Raw genomic sequence first — 23,693 nt, 5'->3', positions numbered from 1 at the left:
AGTCCATTTTAGTTTTGTGTTAGAAGTAGTGAAATTCATGAGTTCTTGCAAGGCGGCAGCCATACATGTGACACGTTATATGCATCTTAAAAATATATATATAATTCCTCAGCTATAGATGGTTTGCCTGTTATATCACTTCTACATGTAGGACTGTGATCACTTTGCATTTCTCCTGCAAACTAACATAAATGAGAGTAGGGGGACCAAAATGTTTTAAAAACCATATCTATATTCATTTTTAAGCAACAATACCCATATTTTTTTCAAAAAAAAAAAGACATTATGTTACTGCCTTTAAAGTTCAAGTTCCATTATCTTAAGATATAAACACACCTGGATATGAGATTTTTAAAAACCACACATACACACAAGCTCTAGGTAGAGCTGTAATAAACAAATTCCTTTTATAAACACAACTTTAACTGAAAAGCCACAGTAGATGGAAAAAAAGAAGAAAGGATATTACTTGGTAAAATCCAGTGACATCTACAATAGTTTTACAGCACATTTAAGCATTCTACGGTTTTATATCTTTACCTGCCTTCCATTTCTTAGTTGCTCCTTTAAAAATTGCCAATTACGTCTACAGGTTGAACCTCAAACTTAGTCCTGATTTTGAGTGCCAGGAAAAGCAAAACAACACTCCAAATTTCTATCTTAATGTTATAACCTTACTTCAAAAATGGTTTTATTTAAACTACAATGCCCATCTAAATGGAAAAAAAAAAAGAAAAGAAAACCAAGCAGCAATATGTAATTATACATAATAGTTATTCATTATATGGGAAGTGTTTTTTAGGATGATATCTAGAATGCACTTGCTCTGTGAGTCTCTTCAAAAATTAAATCGACTAGACTGACACTATCAAAAGTAAGCATACTGTAATAAGGGGCACACACAATACTGCTAGCCTTAAAAGCAGTAAAGCAAAAGAAAATATACCAAACAGCACATGCATATCTTACAGAACTTCCACTGAACTATCAATGGCTTCTATGCAATGTGCTCTTTTCCATAACTGTATTAACTACCAAAAAAGGAAAGATGAGATTGAAATCAAAGGTACTGAACTGAATTGTCTGAAGCCAGTACTCCACATGTGGGGAAAAGTGCATTTAGTTCAGCAGCAATATAGCACAGTGTGAAGATATTGTGCTTAGACGCAGATATTCCAGAACTGAAAGATGTACAAGGCAAGTCAAGATATAAAACCATAGTACACTGTTAAATAACCTTGAAACATACATATATTGCAGTGTTCAAAGAAAAACATTCATTTCATTGTACAAGGCTAGGGAGAAATCCTTAAAGTTACCTATCGTAGTTTATGATATAATAAATACATATCTATATAGCATTGTATATACATATATAGAATGTGTGTTTATGTGTATCTTTGTCTTTTTTTTTGCCAAATTATTCTGTTAGTTTTTGTGGATCTGCAACTTTCAGGAATGAAAACTCCTTTACACTACAAGTTTCTGTTCCCCCAAACTTAAGAAAAGATATTTATACTAGAAAAGGTCTCAATACCCTCCCCCCAAACCCAAAGACTCACTTCAGATATTTTGCTTCACAATTGATCAGAGAAACATAATTAAAGGAATTCTAGAATTTCTGACTGTATCTTTTCACTTTGCCAGTTGTTTTAACAAGCAAATATCGTTTAATATTTAAATCAGCTGATGCAAATTCTTTAGCAGAGGATATAAACTCTAGATTTCACTGATCAAAACAGAGCAAATCAAAACCAAAAAAAAAAAAAAATCCAGTGATTTACTCTGACTGTAAACAATATATAAAATTCAAATCTCAAATTTCAAAATAAGTTAAAGAAAAATTATACCTTCAGGGCCTATAATACTATAAAGATCTGACAATTGGTAAGGGGAAATATATATATGAAAAGTTGCAACAAAATTGTTTGCCCAGTATTTTTGCTAAGAGAAAGTATATCTAACTATACTACCTCTGGCCCTTAAATTTAATAACTTCATAATTTGTTGGCAAATGTTTTAAGCAAACTGGCATATCATATTACACAACAGAAAACATCCATCAAGTTCAGCAAAGAAAACTTATATAAGCCTTTTGTACAGAATTTAAAAAAATCTAAATGGCTATGATTCCTCTATTAGCAGAAACACATAACGCAGTCTTTATAAATCTGCCAAATATATCAATATCTACACAAATAGATACAGATATAGATATGAAACATTAACGGCAGTCTATTTTCGAACAGTGTGTGGGACCAGCAGATTTGTATCAGACCATGGCACGATATGGACCCTGCATCTTTAGGAACTGAATGATGAAAGAAGGACCCCCAGCAACAATCTGAGGTGGAAGATGGCTGAGTGGACAGTTCTCAATACTCATGATTGAAAGCTTGCTGCAAAGAGCCAGCTCAAAGGGAAGGCTATGCAGGTTGGGGTTGTCATTCAAATACAGCTCTTCTAGATTCTCCAGTGTACCTGTTTTAAAAAACAAAATTATTTTTTAAGAAAATTAATTACTATTTAAAAAGTTCAACTGGGCATGATCCTTATCCTGGGTATTATGCATACTGAACACACATTTCCTTTTACTCTCTTCTCTTAGTTTTAAAACTCTACAACTGTGGATCTCAAACGTTCCCGCATATTCACATAAACTGATGTCCAGATCATGCTCTATACTAATTAAATCAGAATCTCTTCCTTTATGGTTAGTTTTCAAGCTTGGAGTTTATTTGAAAAAACATATACTACAACTCCAGAGACTCTGTTTGGGATAGCTTGGCATTCATGTGTATTTTTTCAAAATTCCAGAGGTAAGTTTATTATACAGTCAATGCCTATAATCACTTTCCTCTTGGAGAAAATGTGATAATCTCTCTCAGTAATAAATTTCTCATGTGAAAGGTTTTTATTACTTTGTATAAATCTTTCACTAAGAGAGTTATTACATATTTGACAGTAGGCCAAAAATCAATTTATGTAATCTTTTAAAATTTTTTCTTAGACTGTCTTAGGATACTCATACTTTCTAGGCAAATGTTTCTAGCAATTGCATGAGGCCAGATGGATAAACATACTAGAAATAAAAGTGTATAGTTGCCTTATTGTTTCCAATTTTTAAACTTCAAAATTTATAATTATTTGATAGTGGTATGTAGAAAATAAAAAAACAACAGTTACTAGGTAATGGATTTGTTCACATTTAAGATTTTATTTATTATTCAGAGCAACTCTATGAGAAGTTACTACTATCCTTATTTTACAGGTAGGAAACTTGAAGCTTAGGGAGTTTCTGTACCTTATCCAAGCCACAAAACCAATAAGCAGCAGAGCCAGATTTTGAATTGTCTATTTTACTCCAAAACCATTCTTAACCACTAATCTATAGTGCCTCTGAAACAGCATGGTATACAGATGGGAGAATATAATACATGGGATTACTAATTTTAGAATTACTATGTGACCTTAATCAATTAACTCTCTTTGTAAAATGAGGCAATTTACACTGCCTAAAATTTAAGGTGTTTACATTGATAGTATGAAATAATGGATATGAAAACACTTAGAAAATTCTAAAGTACTCTCAAATATTAATATTAATCAAATATTAATATCAATCCTAAAACCTCACAAGGGAAGGTTCTTTTGGCATAGGACACTACTAATTTAATTCAAGCTTGTGTACTTTTTAAATTTGGAAGAAAAATAACTCTTCTAACTTGAGGTTAAATCTACTGAAATATAAGTATGCTAAAACATTGTCAAATATAATATTAACCCTAAAACCCCACGAGGAAACCTAATCAAAACCAACCAACCAACCAACCACTACTGGTGCTCTATAAAAAAATCTTGAGCCTGATGTAACCTGATTAAGATGAAAAAAATAGTAGATTTGTTATATTTATCTGAAATACTGCTTGAACACACAAAAGCATTACTACAAAGTCAAGTATCCAAAGGGTTCATACCAATTTCCTCAGGAAGATGAGTAAGTAGGTTCTCTCCAAGGCCTAGATGTGTAAGATTGGTAAGGTGACCAATGCCTCTCGGAAGAGTGGTTAATTGGTTGTTTGTCAAGACTAATTTCTAAAAGATTAACAAAATAAAAGACGGTTACATATATATTTCCTATAACTGATGTAAATTTTTAAAAACTACATCTAAACTACTAAACCAATAAAATAAACATAGAAATTAGATTGGATAATATAAGAATCACTAAATAAGCTTTTCTTTCAAAAAATATCATTTGTTAGGAAGACAAAAGCAGATAGGTTACATGAACATAAAATTCAGCCCTAATGCTATAACAGGAAAATCTATTTGGTCCAAGAATAACATGCAATTTGGAATGCATTACAAAAACTTTAATTATATACCTATAAAATCATCAGGATAATGTTTTACCTGTAAATCCTTAAGATAAGCAATTTCATTTGGCAAGGATTCTAATTTGTTCTCCTCTAAATCCAACTCTCTTAACTTCCTAAGGTTTCCAAGACCATGGGGAAGCTTCTTTAGAAGATTGTTTGATAGTATCAGAACCTAAAGAGAAATTTTTGATAATGTTTGACAGCTCACAAAACAGAATTATGTATTATTGTGTGGCTTAAAATTTATTAAGCAATGCTAATTTCCTAAACAGTGAATGTTAAGGGTAATGTTTAATTATATAACAAAACATTAAACTTACTATTCTAAAAAAAAATCACCATAGTTATTGGAAACAAAATAGTTTAAGACAAAACTAATAAAAGCAAAAGGAAAGAATTTAATTTTAACTAAATTACAAAAAATATAAAATTATTAACTACTTGCACTAAGATTCATACAGTTAATGGTATTTTGATACTGAATAGTTACAAATATGTATCTAATAGGAAACCAATTATTTATTCAAAACTCCTTACAAACCATCATTTAAGGGAGACAATTGACTTCTAAACTGCCCATATCAATCCACTACAGTTATTATTTGTAGAAAATTTATTACATTGCAAGGCATCCTGAAATATCCTGAAGAAGGAAAAAAAAAGGTTGAAGAAGATAACAGTCCTTATTCTCAGAGAAGTTACAATGGGGGAGGGTTAGGTGGGGAAACAATACTGGGTACAGGGATAGTGAAAAGAGCACTAAATGAAAAGATCTATATAAAGTTCTGGCTAATTTTTTATGCCCACTTATTTCTCCCAAAGTTATACTACACATAATGAAGTAAATATATTCAGTAAGACCAAGAAATGATATCATTTATTGAGCTATCATTTACTGAGTTTACTACTATTTGCATTGTACTATACTAAATGAGAAATGTGCATTATTGCATTTAATCCTAACTAAAACTTTATGAGGAGAATACTATCATCCCCATTTCACAGCTGAGGAAACTGAAGCTTGGGCATGTTAAATCCATAAATAGAGAGAGTTCAAGTGGAACTGTACCCAGATCTGTTCGGCTTCAAAGCTCCTGCTGTTAACCACTACACCATACTATTTCACCTTACTAAATACAATAATAATAGAGAAATTAGATTTTTTTAAAACATGAATACAGAGGACATTTTTAGAAATGCTTATTTACTATTAGTAAACTTTTTCATCAAAGGGTGAAAATGTTAGTAACTTAGAGGCAGGAGAAATCATCCTTGACTGAGGAGGTGACAGGAAGATGGATCTTTAATTATGAGAAATAATTTTAAAAGAAAAATTTATGGGGATGAGAAGAGAGCATACTAGATATTGGGAACAATAAGACTAAAGGTACAGAGCTAGAAATATGCACACACTGCCAACAAAGAAAATAATCAACTTAGTAAATAAAAGAGGAGGTGGGTATTCAGGACAGAAAAGTAGGTCAGAATTACATGAAGGGTTCTGAATTCCCATCTGAGGACCCCATAATTATTTTAGAGGACAATGGTGCAACATTCTTAAACAGAGCTAAGAAAAAAATATGTTCTAAAAGATGCTAAGTTTTAGAGACCCTTTCTTTCAAAGATACTTTATAGCATTCAAACCTACCAACTTTTAGTGGGCAAGAGTAATTCAAAAGCATTGAGCCCAGATTAAGTCAACACTTCATCATCCTAATAGGGCTGCATGTTTAAGAGAGCACTAACATTTCTTTTCTTTTCTTTTTCTTAACTGATTAAATCTGGACTTTATCTATTTACTTATGGCCATGCTACATGGCATGTGGGATCTTAGTTCCAGACCAGGGATGGAACCCATGCCCCCTGCATTGGAAGCACACGGTTGTAACCACTGGACTGCCAGGGAAGTCCCGAGAGCACTAACATTTCTATTGGGTTGGCCAAAAGGTTCGTTCGGGTTTTTCCGTAACATCTTACAGAAAAACCCGAACGAACTTTTTGGCCAACCCCGGTAATTATGATCTTCACCCACTTAGAAATTGTTTAACTGGAAACTTCACAAGTGAGAAAACTGTGGAAGAGTCTAAGGAGTTCTAGATGCTCTTTTATACTCACCTCAAGAGAAACAAGACCAGACACATCCTCAGGGATCTTCGTGAGCTGATTTGTAGCTAAATTCAATTCTACCATACTGGTCCAAGTTCCAAAATCCAAGGGAAGTGATGTCAACTGATTGTCCTGACAAAGACAAAAAGAAGCATTCAAGGTAAAAACCACAAAAACAAAGCACCATATGTACCTCCCTATAGAAAGAGATTTCTTAAACAGAAAAAGTCATTCCCTTTTTTGATGTCTAAATATATTGGATGGGCCAAAAAGCACCTTTGGTTTTCTAAGTAAAAATAAAGGACACATTTTTTCATTTTCACCAAGAACTTTATTGAACAACGTATTCACCCTTTTGTTCCACTAAGTTCTGCCATTTTTCAGGCAACTTCATAATTCCATCTTCTCAAAACTTTTTATGTTTTTGAGCAAAGAACTGGTCCAGGTGCCTTTTACAGTCTTCCAGGGAATTGAAAATTTTCCCATTAAGAGAATTCTGTAAAGACCGAAATAAATGGAAACCCAAAGGTGCAATGTCTGGTGAATACAGCAGATTAATCAGAACTTCCCAGCCAAGCTGTAACAGCTTTTGCCTGGTCATCAAAGAAACACGCAGTCCTGCGTTATCCTGATGGAAGATTATGCGTTTTCTGTTGACTAATTCTAGACGCTTTTCGTCAGGTGCCGCCTTCAGTGGGTCTAACTGCGAGCAGTACTTGTTGGAATTAATCATTTGGTTTTCCAGAAGGAGCTCATAATAGAAGACTCCCTTCCAATCCCACCATATACACAACATCATCTTCTTTGGATGAAGACCAGCCTTTGGTGTTGTTGGTGGTGGTTCATTCTGTTTGCCCCATGATCTCTTCCATTCCACATTGTTGTACACTATCCACTTTTCATCGCCCATCACAATTTGTTTTAAAAAGGGAACATTTTCATTACGTTTCAGTAGAGAATCACATGTGGAAATATGGTCAAGAAGGTTTTTTCGCCTAACTTATGTGGAACCCAAACATCAAAGCGATTAACATAACCAAGCTGGTGTAAATTATTTTCAATGCTTGATTTGGATATTCTGAGTATGTCGGCTATCTCCCGCATAATATAATGTTCATTGTTCTCAATTATTGTTTCATTTTGATCGTTATCAACTTCAACTGGTCTACCTGACCGTGGAGCATCGTCCAGCGAGAAATCTCCAGCATGAAACTTCGCAAACCACTTTTGACACGTTCGATCAGTCACAGCACCTTCTCCATACACTGAACAAATCTTCTTTTTGCATTTCAGTTGCATTTTTACCTTTCTTGAAATAATAAAGCATAATATGCCAAAAATGTTGCTTTTTTCAATATTCTTCTTATTCTTCAATATTAAAATGGCTACACAAAAATTCACCAATTTTGGTAAGTCTTTTTTTAAATGCACAATGATATGACAGCTGTCACATACAGTCTAACAAAATTGTTTTGAATGAAGTTAAAGACAACTAAGTGCTACTAGAGCCATCTTAAGGAAAAAACCGAACGAACCTTCTGGCCCACCCAATAGAAAGAAAAGAAAAGGAACAAAAACTCTAAGCCTCCAAAGTTTTTCAAACAGTAATTAGGTTTTTATTTTTAAGTCTAAACTAGAAGTTTGTTCCCTATGCGATTATCTGTGTTGGATACGGAAAAATACACTATACAGATGAACACTTGAGATTTCAAAGGTCCCAGTGATAAATATAATGTTTTCCTCACTTCACAGTAATGTATAGAAATCACTGAATAAAATCTGAATGTTCATGAGCACAATGGAAGAAGACATATCTAACTATAGCCCACAAGGAATCCAGATAAGCTCAGCAATTCTAGAGATGCTGAACAATAAAGTAGGAGAGGAAAAAAGTTGTAATAAGACAGCAAATTAAATCATTAAAACACTAAGTATTCATGATTTTACTTTAAAAATCCATACGAAAAGATGGTAAAAACATACTTATCATTAAATAATAAAAACAAATGATGAAACACTGTGATTCTAATTTTATTTAAAAATTAGATATAGCTATACACAGAAAATAGAGTGAAATACATGCCAGTGATTCATTAGTTTTTTTTCTCCGCTTCCTCATATTCACTTATAAAACAACTCTTACCACACTGTTGTGTGGTCAGGGTATTTTGGTACTGAGATGGGACCATCAGTATTCCCTGTCCCAGTTGGGTATCAATGATATGTGCCAATTTATTAACAGCAGTGGAATTTTAAAATTTTATGTCCTTTTTGTTCATCTGTATTTAAAATTTTTTCTGCAATGTACATTAATTACTGATCTCATTTTACACAAAATCATCCGTAAGAGAAATCCCAAGTAGCAAACATACATTTGAAAGCCAAGTTTTTCTTTTATTATAATATTTAAACTTATTACCTATTTAAACTTCTTATCTACCTATGCCCAAACCACTGATAGTTATTAGCACGATAAAGCATTTTCATTAAAAAAATTTACTACTGATGCTTATGTGAGGAGGAGAATGTCAGGCATCATTCTGACTTCTTTCAAGAAAATGTTTTGTTAACCATTTGTCTCGATTTTGAAGAAAAATTAATTTCAAAGCTCTATGCAATTTTTTTTTATCATTTCACTGAAAACAGCAAGCTTTTCCAAGCTAACATATTACAATAACATAACATCCATAAAAATGTTTAACCAAATGGGACTTCCCTGGTGGCGCAGTGGTTAAGAATCCGCCTGCCAATGCAGTGGACAAGGGTTCGAGCCCTGGTCCGGGAAGATCCCACATGCCATGGAGCAACTAAGCCCATGTGCCACAACTACTGAGCCTGTGCTCTAGAGCCTGTGAACCACAACTACTGAAGCCTGTGTGCCTAGAGCCCGTGCTCCGCAACAAGAGAAGCCACTGCAATAAGAAGCCTGTGCACAATATCAAAGAGTAGTCCCCGCTCGCCGCAACTAGAGAAAGTCCGTGTGCAGCAACGAAGACCCAGTGCAGCCAAAAATAGATAAATGAATAAATTTATTTCAAAGAAAATGTTTAACCAAATGAATACCTGGACTGCTGTCTAAGCCTCGTATTACAAATTGAACATTCAGAACTAATGCCATTACCACTGGTAAACCTCATATAACCAGACTAGTTAACAGTACATTTTATTTGTTTAAGATTATAAGACTAGTGGTATTCTGAAATGGTTCAAAGACAAAAGGATGTAGTATGATACAATATAAAGAACACTATACCTGAAAGCAGGAAATCTACGCTTTCTGGATTCCTACCTCAGCCATGAATTACTTATGTGGCCAATTATTATTACCTGTGGGCCTAAAGTTTGTTCACTACAAATTAAATCACTGGACAAATCATTTTTCATTTCTTTCCTCCTTTTGCAATAAAATTCCTTTTTCTTATTACAAATGTGAAATTCATTCACTGTAGAGAATACAGACAAGTAAAAAGAAACTAAAAATCACCCGTTAGGAAAAAATATTTGCAAATCATCTATCTGACAAGGGATTAATATCCAAAATATATAAAGAACTCATACAACTCAACAGCAAAAAAACCCCCAAACAATCCAATTAAAAAATGAGCACAGGGGCTTCCCTGGTGGCGCAGTGGTTCAGAGTCCGCCTGCCGATGCAGGGGACGCGGGTTCGTGCCCCGGTCCGGGAAGATCCCACATGCCGTGGAGTGGCTGGGCCCGTGAGCCATGGCTGCTGAACCTGCGCGTCCGGAGCCTGTGCTCCACAACGGGAGAGGCCACAACAGTGAGAGGCCCGCATACCGCAAAAAAAAAAAAATGAGCACAGGATCTGAATAGATATTTTTCCAAAGAAGACATACAGATGGCCAACAGATACATGAAAATGTACTCAATATCACTAATTATCAGGGAAATGCAAATCAAAACCATAATGAGATATCACTTCACTGCTGTCAGAATGGCTATTATCAAAATGACAAGAAATAACAAGTGTTGGTGAGAATGTGGAGAAAAAGGAATCCTTCTGCACTGTTGGTGGGAATGTAAATCGGTGCAGTCCCAATGGAAAACAGTATGGAGGTTCCTCAAAAAATTAAAAAGAGAATTACCATATGATCCAGCATTTCTACTCCAATGTATTTACCCAAAGAAAACAAAAACACTAACTCAAAAAGAAATATGCACCTTTATGTTCATTGCAACATTATTTACAACAGCCAAGATATGGAAACAACCTAAGTGTCCACCAATGAATCAATGGATAAAGAAGATGTGGTATATATATTCAATGGAATACTATCCAGTCATAAAAAAGTATAAAAACCTTGTTATTTGTGAGGACATGGATGGACTTTGAAGGCATTATGCTAAATGAAATAAGTCAGACAAAGAAAGAAAAATACCATATGATCTCACTTATATGTGGAATCCAAAAAAAACAAACAAGCAACAGCAATAACAAAAACCAAGCTCAGAGAGAAAAAGAACATATTGGTGGTTGCCAGAGGCAGGGGGGTAGAGGGTAGATGAAATGGATGAAGAGAGTCAAAAGTACAGCATGATGATTATAGTTAATAATATTGTATTGCATATTTGAAAGTTGATGAGAGAGTAAATCTTAAAAGTTCTCATTACAAGAAAAAAAAATTCTGTAACTATGTATGGTGATGGATTTTAACTAGACCTACTGCGGTGATCATTTAACAATATATACAAATACTGAATCATTATGTTGTACATCTGAAACTAATATAATGTTGGAGGTCAATTATACCTCAATAAAAAAGATTAAAAAAAAAGAGATCACCCATAAATAATTCTGATATTCAAAGATAAACATTATATTTTAGTAAACACTGGCTGTATGTATGCATATAAATCTACAGATATTTAATATATAATTGAACACATTAAAAACAGCTTTTAAAAACAATGTGTACAAAGAGAATCTTTACATGCTTAACTTTTTCCTACTTAATAAATTGAGAATATTTCAACTGCTATTTAATATTCTTCTACACTAGAGTATTATTTGTAATTGCTTCATATTATTTCACTGAAGATATAGTACTTTTAAGAAATGAAATCCCTATTAATTTCAATAAGTTGGTACCAGTTAAATGGAAAGCTCTGTAATAAATATCCCTACAACTATGCTTTATGGATATTCATGATTATTCAAACTGCTAAGGATATTGCATGGTTCTAAGCTATTTGTTGTCTAACACAAATTGTCCTGAAGTATCCTTATTATCAGTTTAGATTCTCATCAGCCAGAAACAAGTACCCATTCTGATAAACCATAAATATTAGAAGTACTAGTCATAGTAGTTATTTTCCCCTAATACAAATAGAGGCTTACCTTCATATTCAGCTTACTTAATACTTTTGCTCTGGAGAAAATTCCGAATGGGATTTTGTTGATTCGATTGTGTTCCATGTTGAGGGAATAGATGGTGGAAAACTGAGATGGACCACCTACTGGATATAACTGGAAGCAGTTTCTAGCTAAGGTCAAACTATTCAGTTTCACAAGACTTGATAAAAGACTCTGTAAAAAAAAAAAAATGAAATAAACATAAGAATTAGAACCGTAACAAGACTTATTCTGTAGAGGACAGAGCAGCAGTCCCAAACAAATGCCTCAAAGGGCCTTGCAGGTAACAAATGACAGACCGGTTGGACCAGTTCTGTGATGCCTCATCTAGAGGAAAGTCACTCACTACTCAGCTCTAGCTAACTGTTGCCTTGCAGGAATGTGGAGCCAATGTAGTCAGATTTCCAGACTTTACAAAGAAACAGGAAATTCATTTATTTATATTAAATCTCTTGATTTTTATTCTTTGGCTTTAATTTATTTAAAACAGTCTACAGGGTAAAGAAAATATATCTGTGGGTAAGAGGTGTTTCATGAGTGGCTAGTTTTAGACCTCTATAAAAGCAGAAACATTGGTATCAGACAGTCCTGGGTCTGAGTCCTGACTCTGCCACCTGCTATGTGATCAATCCTATCCAGGTCTTAGTTAAGTACCTATCTCTAAATTATTACTAAGGTTAATATAATGCTTAGCACAGAGTAATGTGTCATTCAGTAATTTAAATGTTCCTTTTAGGAATATTAAATTCAGAAGATAATATACTTCCTCATATTATATATTGCTTTTCCATACAGTAAATTTCTGAGGGAATATACATCTACCAAACAAGTATTTACTTAGCATATAACCCCATATTCCCTCTTATTTCAGTCTCCCACCATGAAACCACAGTGCTAGGTGTTATAAGAGTCTCTGCCATTAAGAAGACTAAATCCCACTTAGAGAAATAAAGCACACAGATAGGAAAAAGAAAATAATATATAACTGTATATAATCAGTAATAAAGTATACAGAATAGGCTCTTGCTATTCAAAGTCTGGCTCAAGGAAGAGCAGCATCATAATCCCCTGAGAGCATGCTAGAAATAAGGACTCTTAGGCCCCACTCCTACAGAATCATAATATGAGTCTTAAGATTCCCAGGTAATCTGTATGCTCATTAATGTCTGAGAAACACTGGTACAGGCTATAAAGCAGTTTTATACCCTGGCCCTATCTTTTAGTAGCTTGTGACTTTGGGCAAGTTATTTCTCTGAACACTAGTTTTATTCATTTGTAAAATGATGATGCCTTATTTTATAGGCTATAATAGAGTTTTTTTAAAGAAATAAAAATATATAAACAGCTTTACAATACCTCGCATTATAATAAGTGCTCAAATTTTAAGTCACTTCTTTATTTAAATTCAAAGAAAAGAATAAATACTGGAATAACCAGAAAAGCAGGAAGAAGGCTGAGAGTCTGAGAGTGTGCCAGATCTTAAAGGATGAAAAAAAATTTTAAATACTCAGAGAAGCAGAAGAAAATATTCTGGATTGATGTAAAGGCCCAAGCAAGGAGAAAACAAACGTTGTGAGGTGTGTGTTTTAAATAATGTTCTAATTTTGGCTATCTACCATGAGGAAACTGAAGACTTAGTACCTGAAGTGTCAGCTGTGATTTGCAAGGCCCACTGAAGGAAAAAAATAACTATATAATTGAAGTTATAATTAGTGAAGTGAACTGAAACTTGTCCTTTATGATGAACATGAATAAGCTACTCAACATTTGTCAACTGCTATACACAGAAAAAAGAAAGAATAGAGAAAGAGAAAACTTTCATGGCAGTCAATTCAGGGAAAATGTCTACATCCTACTCCACTGTAAATAAAGGAGTTCTATTGAGTCTCATGGCAAAAATGTTATTTTTATTATTCTTAGAGCTGACTTACTTTATTGAATTGATATTCTTTTATGAAAAAATGTTAACACCTGAGGATATTTGAAAAGGGGCAACAAGAATGCAGCTCTCCAACCTTTCCATTCTTAGGTCATGCTATGAAGCTTTGAGGTTGCTTATCATTGCTTTAGAGTCAGGCACATCTGGGTTCCCATCTCACATCTTCTACTTACCAGCCTTGTGATCTTTGGTGAATTAATTAGATAATATATCTCTCACCATATTTCCAGAAAAAATATTTAAGCGTGACAAATTTGGCCAAAAACATGACTTTTCTTAAGTCTTATTTCCCTATTTGATGAGACTACCCCAATAACTAGTAGGATTATAGTGAAGATGTAAATGGAATAATACATGTAGAGCTCCTAGCCTTATGCCTTGAGTATATGTGCTTAAATTCATTAAGTTCTTTCTCCTTTTGTGTTTATGTCTACATTAAAACTAGTCCATTTTCAGACAGTCTTCAAATGGAAAAGTAGTCATTTTGCCAGCTCTGATTTCAGCAATATAATGCGCCCCCAGTGAAAACCACTTTCCTGATTTTTCTTGCCAGCTTGAACGTCTAAGTGCTGTTTAATGGATTTTATTATTTTTCTTATTGTGATTATAAACGCAGATAATTACACATTTGCATTAAGAATACACTACTTCCAAAGCACATAGACTACTTTTAAATAAAACAATGTTTTCCAATATTTGAACAAGGCCAATCAAGGATTTCCCCCATAGCTTCTCTATCTGAAAACAGGCCTGTTTAAATACACATACACCCTTTCTTCCACAGCCAGACTGAAGAGAGCTGTCTTCTTTATAATTCTCTTATCAAAAATAAATCCTAACTTATTTCAGTAACAAAATATTATATACTTAGCACGTGTCTTTATCCTAAGAGGTTTCCAATAACTATGTTTCCCTTCAGTAACAATAAGACTGGATATATAAATAAATATTAAAATTTCTCACTTGATGAAACTTGATATACACCCAGTCTTTATATTTAGGCATATTGACATTGTAAAAGCAGTCAGTCTTACTTAAGCTCACAAATCACATCCTAAAAAAATCCCAACAAGGTCTAATTAATATGCTAATTATTTCCCTTATTATGGATATGAATTACTGTTAAAAAGAGGATGACATTAAACAGTAGAACCTCACCCATTCTGATCACTGTAAATTACCAACATCACAGAAATTAAAAAATCCAAACAGTCTAGCTGTCAGGGCGATATCTACAATCTGTGGATTCTAATCCTTATCCCACTTAAACTACTACTAACAATAGTACTCTTTTGACACAGGTGATATACTGTCATAGTAGTTTTAGTGAACTGGTCCAGACTAGAAACTACAATCCTGGGAAACTCATTTTTGTACTCTGACCAAGTTTTTTCTGAAAACGCAAGCATCTAGATTAATAGGAACCGAATTAATAGGTGCTACTTTATTTCTGTATGCCTAAGAAACAAATTAATTAAATAAATTTATTTGATAAAATAATTGCTACAAACCTAGAGCCTCACCTACTCAAATTGTTCATTATAAATCAAAGCATATATCTGAAAAACATTCATCCAAAGCACCTTTATTCTTAATTCAAATACACACACACACACACACACACACATGGGAAAATTAGTAATAATCTAAACATAATAGGCCTACTTATATAGTTTTAATTATTAGAGAAAAAAGACTTTGCAAAGTTCAATCAATAACTCCACAATTCCATTCTTTTGCTTGTTAGAATACTACAGTAAGATATTATGCTTGAATAACTACAAGCAAACTTACTAGTTGTTGGGTATGCTAAAACAGCAGGTAGCAAAAGAAGAAATGGCAAGAGTAAAAAATAATAAAGTTGAGAAAAACAATTTAAAAAAGAATATTGCATCTTGCCCAATTAATCTCTACGCAAAAGTGAAAATATTTTTCTAACAGAACCAACAAAACCCAAATTTAAAATAATGTGTTAAAAAAATAGCAGATTCTGGTGACTGGTATTGCTAAACAGGCTTTAATGTTATTGTATAAGCAGGGCAATAATTTGGGTCACAGGCATGTTGCAGCTCATATTAATCTGGATAATAAGTAGTGTATTCTATATAGTCATTCTTTTATCATCTTTCTACAATATCTTTTTTCTTTTATTACTGAACTGGGTGGGGTAGCTGAGTTTTAAAACCAGCTATACAACCTCTCCTCAATGGCTTTTATTGTCAAGTCCCAAATGACATGAGAAAGATTTACATGGTACTAAAGCGGAAAGTAGAACACTGATTTTCCACCTTCCTTTCTGTTCCTATAATCATATCTACTCTTTCTTTTTCGGAATTTTTATCTTAGTGGTGGGCTATATGTCCATAGCATACCCATTATTTAAGCAATTTCAATCATCATATTATTTACCCAGCTGTAAAGACTGACTAGTTTTCCCTTCATTATCTTACAGGCTTGTTTCAAGAGTTTACCGTAATCCACTTCTTACCTCTGGTAAAGTAGAAATGTTATTGTTCTCTAAATTTAATTCTTCAAGTGCACTGCATTTTGCCAATGATCTGGGTATTGCTGACAGTCTGTTATATCTCAGACCAAGACGACTTAAACTGGACAGGTTTCCTGTGAACACACAAAAAAAGGGAATTTCTTTTAATCCGATGAGCCTGTCACTGTCCCAGGCTATCAAGCAGTATTTATGAATTACTTTGAAGCACTATTTCAGCAAGATCCTTAACTTTTTGTACCAAGAAACTGCACACTACACTCTATCAATTAGGATGAAACTGAAACCACTTTCGTGCCCTCTTAGAGAAATAATGAAATACACAGCTATAAGTCAATTTTTAAAATCAATTATTGGAAAGTATTGTCATACTTTAATAAAAAAATAACCTTTAGATAAGGCCTAATTGAATAACATCAAAGTAGTAAATATTTTAAATTTATAATAGTTAATCCCATTTGTATCTATGTGATGATGATCCAATATAGAACAAGTGGCTATATATAAAAATGTACATGTAATTTTGAAGAAAAAATTTTCAAATTTCTAAAATGGTATTATTTAAAATATAAGATGCACAACTATTTTGTGAGATCAGAAAGGTTCAATATTTTCCATGAATTTAAATATAAACATTCCAAAATTTCTCTAAAAAGTTGACCTGATGGTAAAAAAATTTCTCAAAGTAATTTTTTACAAACAAAAGTGAAAGTTATAGTCTCTCTTATTATCTAAACATATCCAGCTTGAGCATATTAGCCACTATTGAATAACTAAAATAAGCAAAGCATAAAAATAGACATTTTCTACTTTTATTGCTAAGACCCATGGCAAGCTACATGTAAGCTACATGGATGAATATGATGATATCTGCTATAATAGAAGGTTTAAATCAAATTTAATTTCCCAAATATACATCAGAAAATAAGTTCATTTTGATAGCAAAAAAGATAACAGTAATGAGAATTTAGTTCAATGTATTTCTTTGCCATGACTGGTTAATTTATTTTCTGACTCCACATTGCAATTGTTGCTATAACATTTTTAGTTGGGCTAGGTTAAAATGTTAAATGTAGCCTCTAGTTTTAAATTAAACAGTATTACCAGTATTAGAAATTATAGGCATACTTCATTTTACTGTACTTTGCTTTATTGTGCTTCACAGATACTGCAACTTTATGTATTGAAGGTCTGTGGCAACCGTGCATTGAACAAGTCTATTGGTGCCATTCTCCAACATCATTTGCTCACTTAATGTCTCTGTGTCCCATTTTAGTAATTCTTGCTATATTTCAAACTTTTCCATTATTATTATACTTGTTATGGTGATCTATGACCAGTGATCTTTGTTTTTGTTTTTGTTTTTGCGGTACGCAGGCCTCTCACTGCTGTGGCCTCTCCTATTGCGGAGCACAGGCTCCGGATGCGCAAGCCCAGCGGCCATGGCTCACGGGCCCAGCCGCTCCGTGGCATGTGGGATCCTCCTGGACCGGGGCACGAACCCGTGTCCCCTGCATCGGCAGGCGGACTTTCAACCACTGCGCCACCAGGGAAGCCTGACCAGTGGTCTTTGATGTTACTAGTATAATTGTTTTGGGTTGCCACAAACTGCACCCATTTAAGACGGTGAACTTAAATTGATAAATGCTGTGTGTATTCTGTCTGCTCCACTTACCAGCTGCTTCCCTGTCTCTCTCCCTCTCCCCTAAGATACAACAATATTGAAATTAGGCCAATAATAACCCTACAGTGACCTCTAACCAAGTGAAAGTTAGAGTCGCATGTCTTTCACTTTAAATAAAAAGCTAGAAATGATTAAGCTTAGTGAGAAAGGCATGTGGACAGCTAGGTTGAAAGCTAGGCCTCTTGCGCCAGTCAGCCAAGTTGCGAATGCAAAGGAAAAGTTCTTGAAGGAGATTAAAAGAGCTACTGTAGTGAACACGTGAATGATAGAAAAGGAAAACAGCCTTATTGCTGAAGTAAAGAATGTTTTAGTGGTCCAGATAGAAGATCAAACCAGCCACTACATTCCCTTAAGCCAAAGCCTAATTCAGAGCAAGGCCCTAACTCTGTTCAATTCTATGAAGGCTGAGAGAGGTGATAAAGCTGCAGAAGAAAAGTTAGAAGCTAACTGAGGTTGGTTCATGAGGTTTAAGAAAAGAGATGGCTCTCCATACATAAAAGTACATGGTGGGGGGCTTCCCCGGTGGCACAGTGGTTGGGAGTCCGCCTGCCGATGCAGGGGACGCGGGTTCGTGTCCCGGTCCGGGAAGATCCCGCATGCCGCGGAGCGGCTGGGCCCGTGAGCCATGGCCGCTGGGCCTGCACGTCCGGAGCCTGTGCTCCGCAACGGGAGAGGCCACAACAGTGAGAGGCCCACATACCGCAAAAAAAAAAAAAAAGTACATGGTGGGCTTCCCTGGTGGCGCAGTGGTTGAGGGTCCGCCTGCCAATGCAGGGGACGCAGGTTCGTGCCCCGGTCCGGGAAGATCCCACGTGCCACAGAGCGGCTGGGCCCATGAGCCATTGCCGCTAAGCCTGCGCATCCGGAGCCTGTGCTCCGCAACGGAAAAGGCCACAACAGTGACAGACCCACATACCGCAAAAAAAAAACAAACAAAAAAGTACAAGGTGAACCAGCAAGTGCTAATGTAGAAGCTGTAGCAAGTCATCCAGAAGATGCAGCTAAGATAATTAATGAAGGCGGCTACACTAAACAAGGTTTTCAATGTAGACAAAACAGCCTTATACTGAAGATGCCATTTAGAACTTTCACAGCTATAGAGGAGAAGTCAATGCTTAGCTTCAAAGCTTCAGACAGGCTGACTCTAGACTTCTAGAATTAGAAGTGGAGCCTGAAGATGTGACTGAATTGCTGCAGTCTTATGATAAGACTTTTAACAGATGAGGCACTGCTTCTTATAGATGAACAAAGAAAGTGGTTTCTGGAGGTGGAACCTACTCTACTGGTAAAGATGCTGTGAAGACTGTTGAAATGACAACAAAGTATTTAGAATATTACATAAGCTTTCATTGATAAAGCAGCGGCAGGGGTTTGAGAGAACTGACTCCAATTTTGAAAGAAGCTCTATTGTGGGTAAAATGGTATTACATACCATTACATGCTGCATGAAAGGAAAAGTCAGTCAATGCAGCAAACTTTATGTGGTTTGATTTAAGAAACTGCCACATCCACCCAAGTTTCAGCAGCCACCACCCTGATCAGTCAGCAGCCATGAGGACCAAGGCAAGACCCTTAAGGCTCAGATTATGGTTAGTACTTTTTATCAATAAACTATTTTAAATTAAGATTTGTACATTTTTTAGACATAATGCTATTGCACACTTAATAGACTACAGTACTGTATGAACATTACTTTTATATACACTGGGAAACAAAAAATTTGTGTGATGCTTTATTGTGATATTCACTTTGTTGTGCTGGTCTGAGATGGAATCTGTAATGTCTCCAAGGTATGCCTGTATAGAAGTGGATGCCTGTGTCACACTTAACTTTTTGGAGATAAATATTTTTATGCCTTTCAACTTTCAGCCACTTTCTGATGTTTGTCCATTTCTTTCTTTTTGCTTTGACCACTTTTCAAAAAGTTGTTGTACGAATAATTTTCTTTCTTAGATATGTCTAACATTACTTCAATATTTACAGAAAATATATATTAGCCTATAGAATAAGTTAAGCCTTAAAACCTAGGAGGGTAGTCACCATGCCTCATATTCCTTATCCTGTTATACTCATTTGCATCCTTCCCTTTTGCTGAAGAAAACAGTGATCAAGGTTCTAAGAAATGACTAAATGGAGCTAATTTTTACCCTTTACATTTTCAAGAGTTAGTATTGCTATCAAAAATACTCTGGGGAGGGCTTCCCTGGTGGCGCAGTGGTTGAGAGTCTGCCTGCCGATGCAGGGGACGCGGGTTCGTGCCCCGGTCCGGGAAGATCCCACATGCAGTGGAGCAGCTGGGCCCGTGAGCCATGGCCGCTGAGCCTGCGCGTCCGGAGCCTGTGCCCCACAACGGGAGAGGCCACAACAGTGAGAGGCCCACGTACAGAAAAAAAAAAAAAAAAATACTCTGGGGACTTCCCTGGTGGTCCAGTGGTTAAGACTCTGTGCTCCCAGTGCAGGGGGTCCATGTTCGATCCCTGGCCAGGGAACTAGATCCTGCATGCCACAACTAAAGATCCCACATGCCACAACTAAAGATCCCACATGCCTCAACGAAGACCCGGTGCAGCCAAATAAATATTTTAAAAAAATACTATGATAATTCTATACCATAAGTCTAGCCAACTATAATGTGAAAAAAACCTTAGCAACCATTTCAATTCCTGCAATTAGAACTATTACAGAGGTATGCTATGCTCATTTATATTACTTTCTTATAACAGTGCTTGGAAACTAGGCCAAGAGTTTGCTATTTATGATTAATTAAGATTCCAACAGGCAGAAAACTGAATTAAAAAGCAACAATAAAAACTACCACTTAGGGCTTCCTTGGTGGCGCAGTGGTTGAGAATCTGCCTGCTACTGCAGGGGACACGGGTTCGAGCCCTGGTCTGGGAAGATCCCACATGCCGCGGAGCAAATGTGCCCGTGAGCCACAACTACTGAGCCTGCGCGTCTGGAGCCTGTGCTCCGCAACAAGAGAGGCCGCGATAGTGAGAGGCCTGCGCACCGCGACGAAGAGTGGCCCCCGCTTGCCACAACTAGAGACAGCCCTCGCACAGAAACGAAGACCCAACACAGCCAGAAAAATAAATAAATAAACAAATGTGGGTTTAAAAAAAAAAAAAAAAACTACCACTTAGCAAAGACAAGTTAAATTTGCCTTTAAATTGTTTTCTAAATTAACTAAGGATGCTTCACTAGTATCTTTCTGATGACACTCCAGTGAGATGTGTCAATTTTGGAAGGGGAGAAAAAACAAACAAGCAGAGGGCTGGGTCACTTTTCAAAGCTCCAGAGAATTTAGAGATCAGAAATAAGGGCAAGAATAATATTTACTATTGTTGTCACTGCACTGTGACATTGAATTTGATACAAATGTTACTTAGAAGTTGGGATGGCAAAAAATAATCTGCTTTATGATGAAGTATGTTAATTATAGTCATATTTCTAATAGCAAAAAATGGGGACAACCTATATGTTCAAGAATAGATGAATAATTATTTAAATTGAAGGCACCACAGTGTAATAGAAAAAACAAAGGATATTATATTATCTATGTGACCCTGGGCAACTTATTTAACAACAGTCTATCTCCTCACTCATAAAGTGGGGATAATGCCACCTATCCGACAGGGTCACTCTAAGGATTAAATACAATGTGTGTAAGATACTTAGCACAATGACTGATACCTAACAGATCTTCAAAACATGATTTTATTCTATGGTATTTCTATATTCTATTACAGTCTGTACCTATTAAAATTATGTTACAAAAATCTTTAAGATGTGAAAGACTAAGTTACGATATTAAATGAAAAAAGCCAGATAACAAAATCACGTGCTTTTTATTACCTCAACATTGTAAAAAACACATGCATGCAAAAACAGTGGGGAAAAACACATCAAAACTAACAGTTAGGGCTTCCCTGGTGGTGCAGTGGTTGAGAGTCTGCCTGCCGATGCAGGGGACACGGGTTCGTGCCCCGGTCCGGGAAGATCCCACATGCCGCAGAGCGGCTACGCCCGTGAGCCATAGCCGCTGAGCCTGCGCGTCCGGAGCCTGTGCTCCACAACGGGAGAGGCCACAGCAATGAGAGGCCCACATACCACAAAAAAAAAAAAAACCAACCAAAAAAACCCTAACAGTTATCTCTGCATGATAGAATTATGGAAGATTAAATTTTTTTCTGTCAACTTGTCTAATTTCCCTAATTTTCTATAATTTTGTAATTTTAAAACACCCTTTTGATAAAGAAAAAGTCTATAATTCTAAAGTCATTTTACTTTTAAAAACTGTGATATCTTTATACCAGCCTTTTATTCAATGAATATTTTACATTTTGGAGAAGTTTTATACTAATGTAGACCAAGATGTTTGGACATTTTACATTGTGAGGCTCGTTTTCTCCATACAGTGAGGATATGAGCTAAGTTGTGGAAAAACAGAGCACGGTAGTTTGAAGTTTTAGATAGCCATTCTGATAAAAAAGACAGGAGATAAGAAAGATACCCAAGAAGTAGCAGTAAGAGCCAACTGAGAGTACTCAGCACAGACTTTAGCATAAGATATGCAAAGTGAATTAATGGCAGAGCTAGAATCAAAGTCAGCTGGCTCCTTATCAAGTAATCATTTTTTGTGAATTTCATCGACTCTGCTCCAGTGAGCTTGTTTCCTCCTAACACAGAAGCATGATATGTTCATTCTTGCCTCCACGCTGTTTGACTGTCCTTGTTGTGCTCATGGAATGCATTTCTATTCCATACTGAGTCCAGCATATTTGTTCATGAAGCTTTCTCTGGCCATTCTATGAAGACCTTATTGATTTCCCTATAAACTGGACTCATGGCCACACATTGTTTTCATCATACGTTGGCATTTACTTATATTTGGTCTTATGTTGTTAGTTGTTTCATGGATTAGTTACCTCCCCCAAAAGACTGAAAATCCTTTAAGTAAGGGAGGTTGCTATGTACTTCTGTCTCCACACAGAATTCAGTGCTAAGCACACAGCAGGCACTCATTCATACTTTCTTAATAATTATAGAAGCTAAAATATTTCACTTTGTCCTCCTTTCCATTAGGAACAAGATGCAAAAACTTAAAATTATATGAAAGGTTCATAAAAAGATTTTTTCTTTGACCCATTCTCATCTTATAAAATAGCCTGTCTATGAAACACAGATGTTAACTGGACATGGTTTTAAAATACATATCAGATTTGTCTGGTCTGAGTACAAATTAGTTCTTTTACAAATATCTGCAATAATTTTTTCTGAGACACCAAATGTCTACGCAGCCCATTTTTAGATATCGGAGAACGAACTAATCATTTCCAACTCTTTGCACTCCTCCCATCCCACCAAATCATTTTTTAATTACAAAATATATACGTGCAACTTACTCTCTTCCCCAGAGAACCATGGTTTGTAGTCTAATATGTACCTATTGAGACCTTTCTGTAAGCATTTACTTACACATATACAAATACAGGATTTTTTTTTAATGTTTCCGTGTTTATTTTTACATAAATGGGATCATTTTACGTACTTTTCCCCCTATATAACAGGTCACAGAAATATTTTCTGGTGAGTAAATTCAGATACACTTAATTTTATTTAACCATTGTATTCTACGATGTGCACCATTATCTAAACATTCCCCAATTGACAGCATTTGTTTCTAATTTTTAAAAAGGAATTCT

The 23,693-nt window shown here is 35.3% G+C and overlaps 1 protein-coding gene across 6 annotated transcripts in view; it reads right to left on the bottom strand.

The window, feature by feature from the left end:
- Positions 1-376: 376 nt before the first annotated feature.
- SHOC2 (SHOC2 leucine rich repeat scaffold protein) overlaps positions 377-23,693 on the bottom strand; it is a 112,990-nt gene continuing 89,673 nt past the window's right edge. For 5 of the 6 annotated variants that reach the window (XM_033421052.2, XM_004265848.4, XM_049697067.1 and 2 more), the window contains 6 exons: positions 16,290-16,420; positions 11,848-12,036; positions 6,498-6,620; positions 4,417-4,554; positions 3,978-4,095; positions 377-2,481 (listed from right to left, as the gene is read on the bottom strand). In XM_033421052.2, the coding sequence (XP_033276943.1) occupies positions 2,273-2,481; positions 3,978-4,095; positions 4,417-4,554; positions 6,498-6,620; positions 11,848-12,036; positions 16,290-16,420 (908 nt within the window). In that variant the 3' untranslated portion in view covers positions 377-2,272. The remainder of the gene's footprint in view (positions 2,482-3,977; positions 4,096-4,416; positions 4,555-6,497; positions 6,621-11,847; positions 12,037-16,289; positions 16,421-23,693) is intronic. The other variant, XM_033421055.2, reaches the window with a different exon arrangement.

Source organism: Orcinus orca, chromosome 14, assembly GCF_937001465.1.
Source record: "Orcinus orca chromosome 14, mOrcOrc1.1, whole genome shotgun sequence".
NCBI classification, from domain to species: domain Eukaryota; kingdom Metazoa; phylum Chordata; class Mammalia; order Artiodactyla; family Delphinidae; genus Orcinus; species Orcinus orca.
This window is presented reverse-complemented; position numbering and strand designations above follow the sequence as displayed.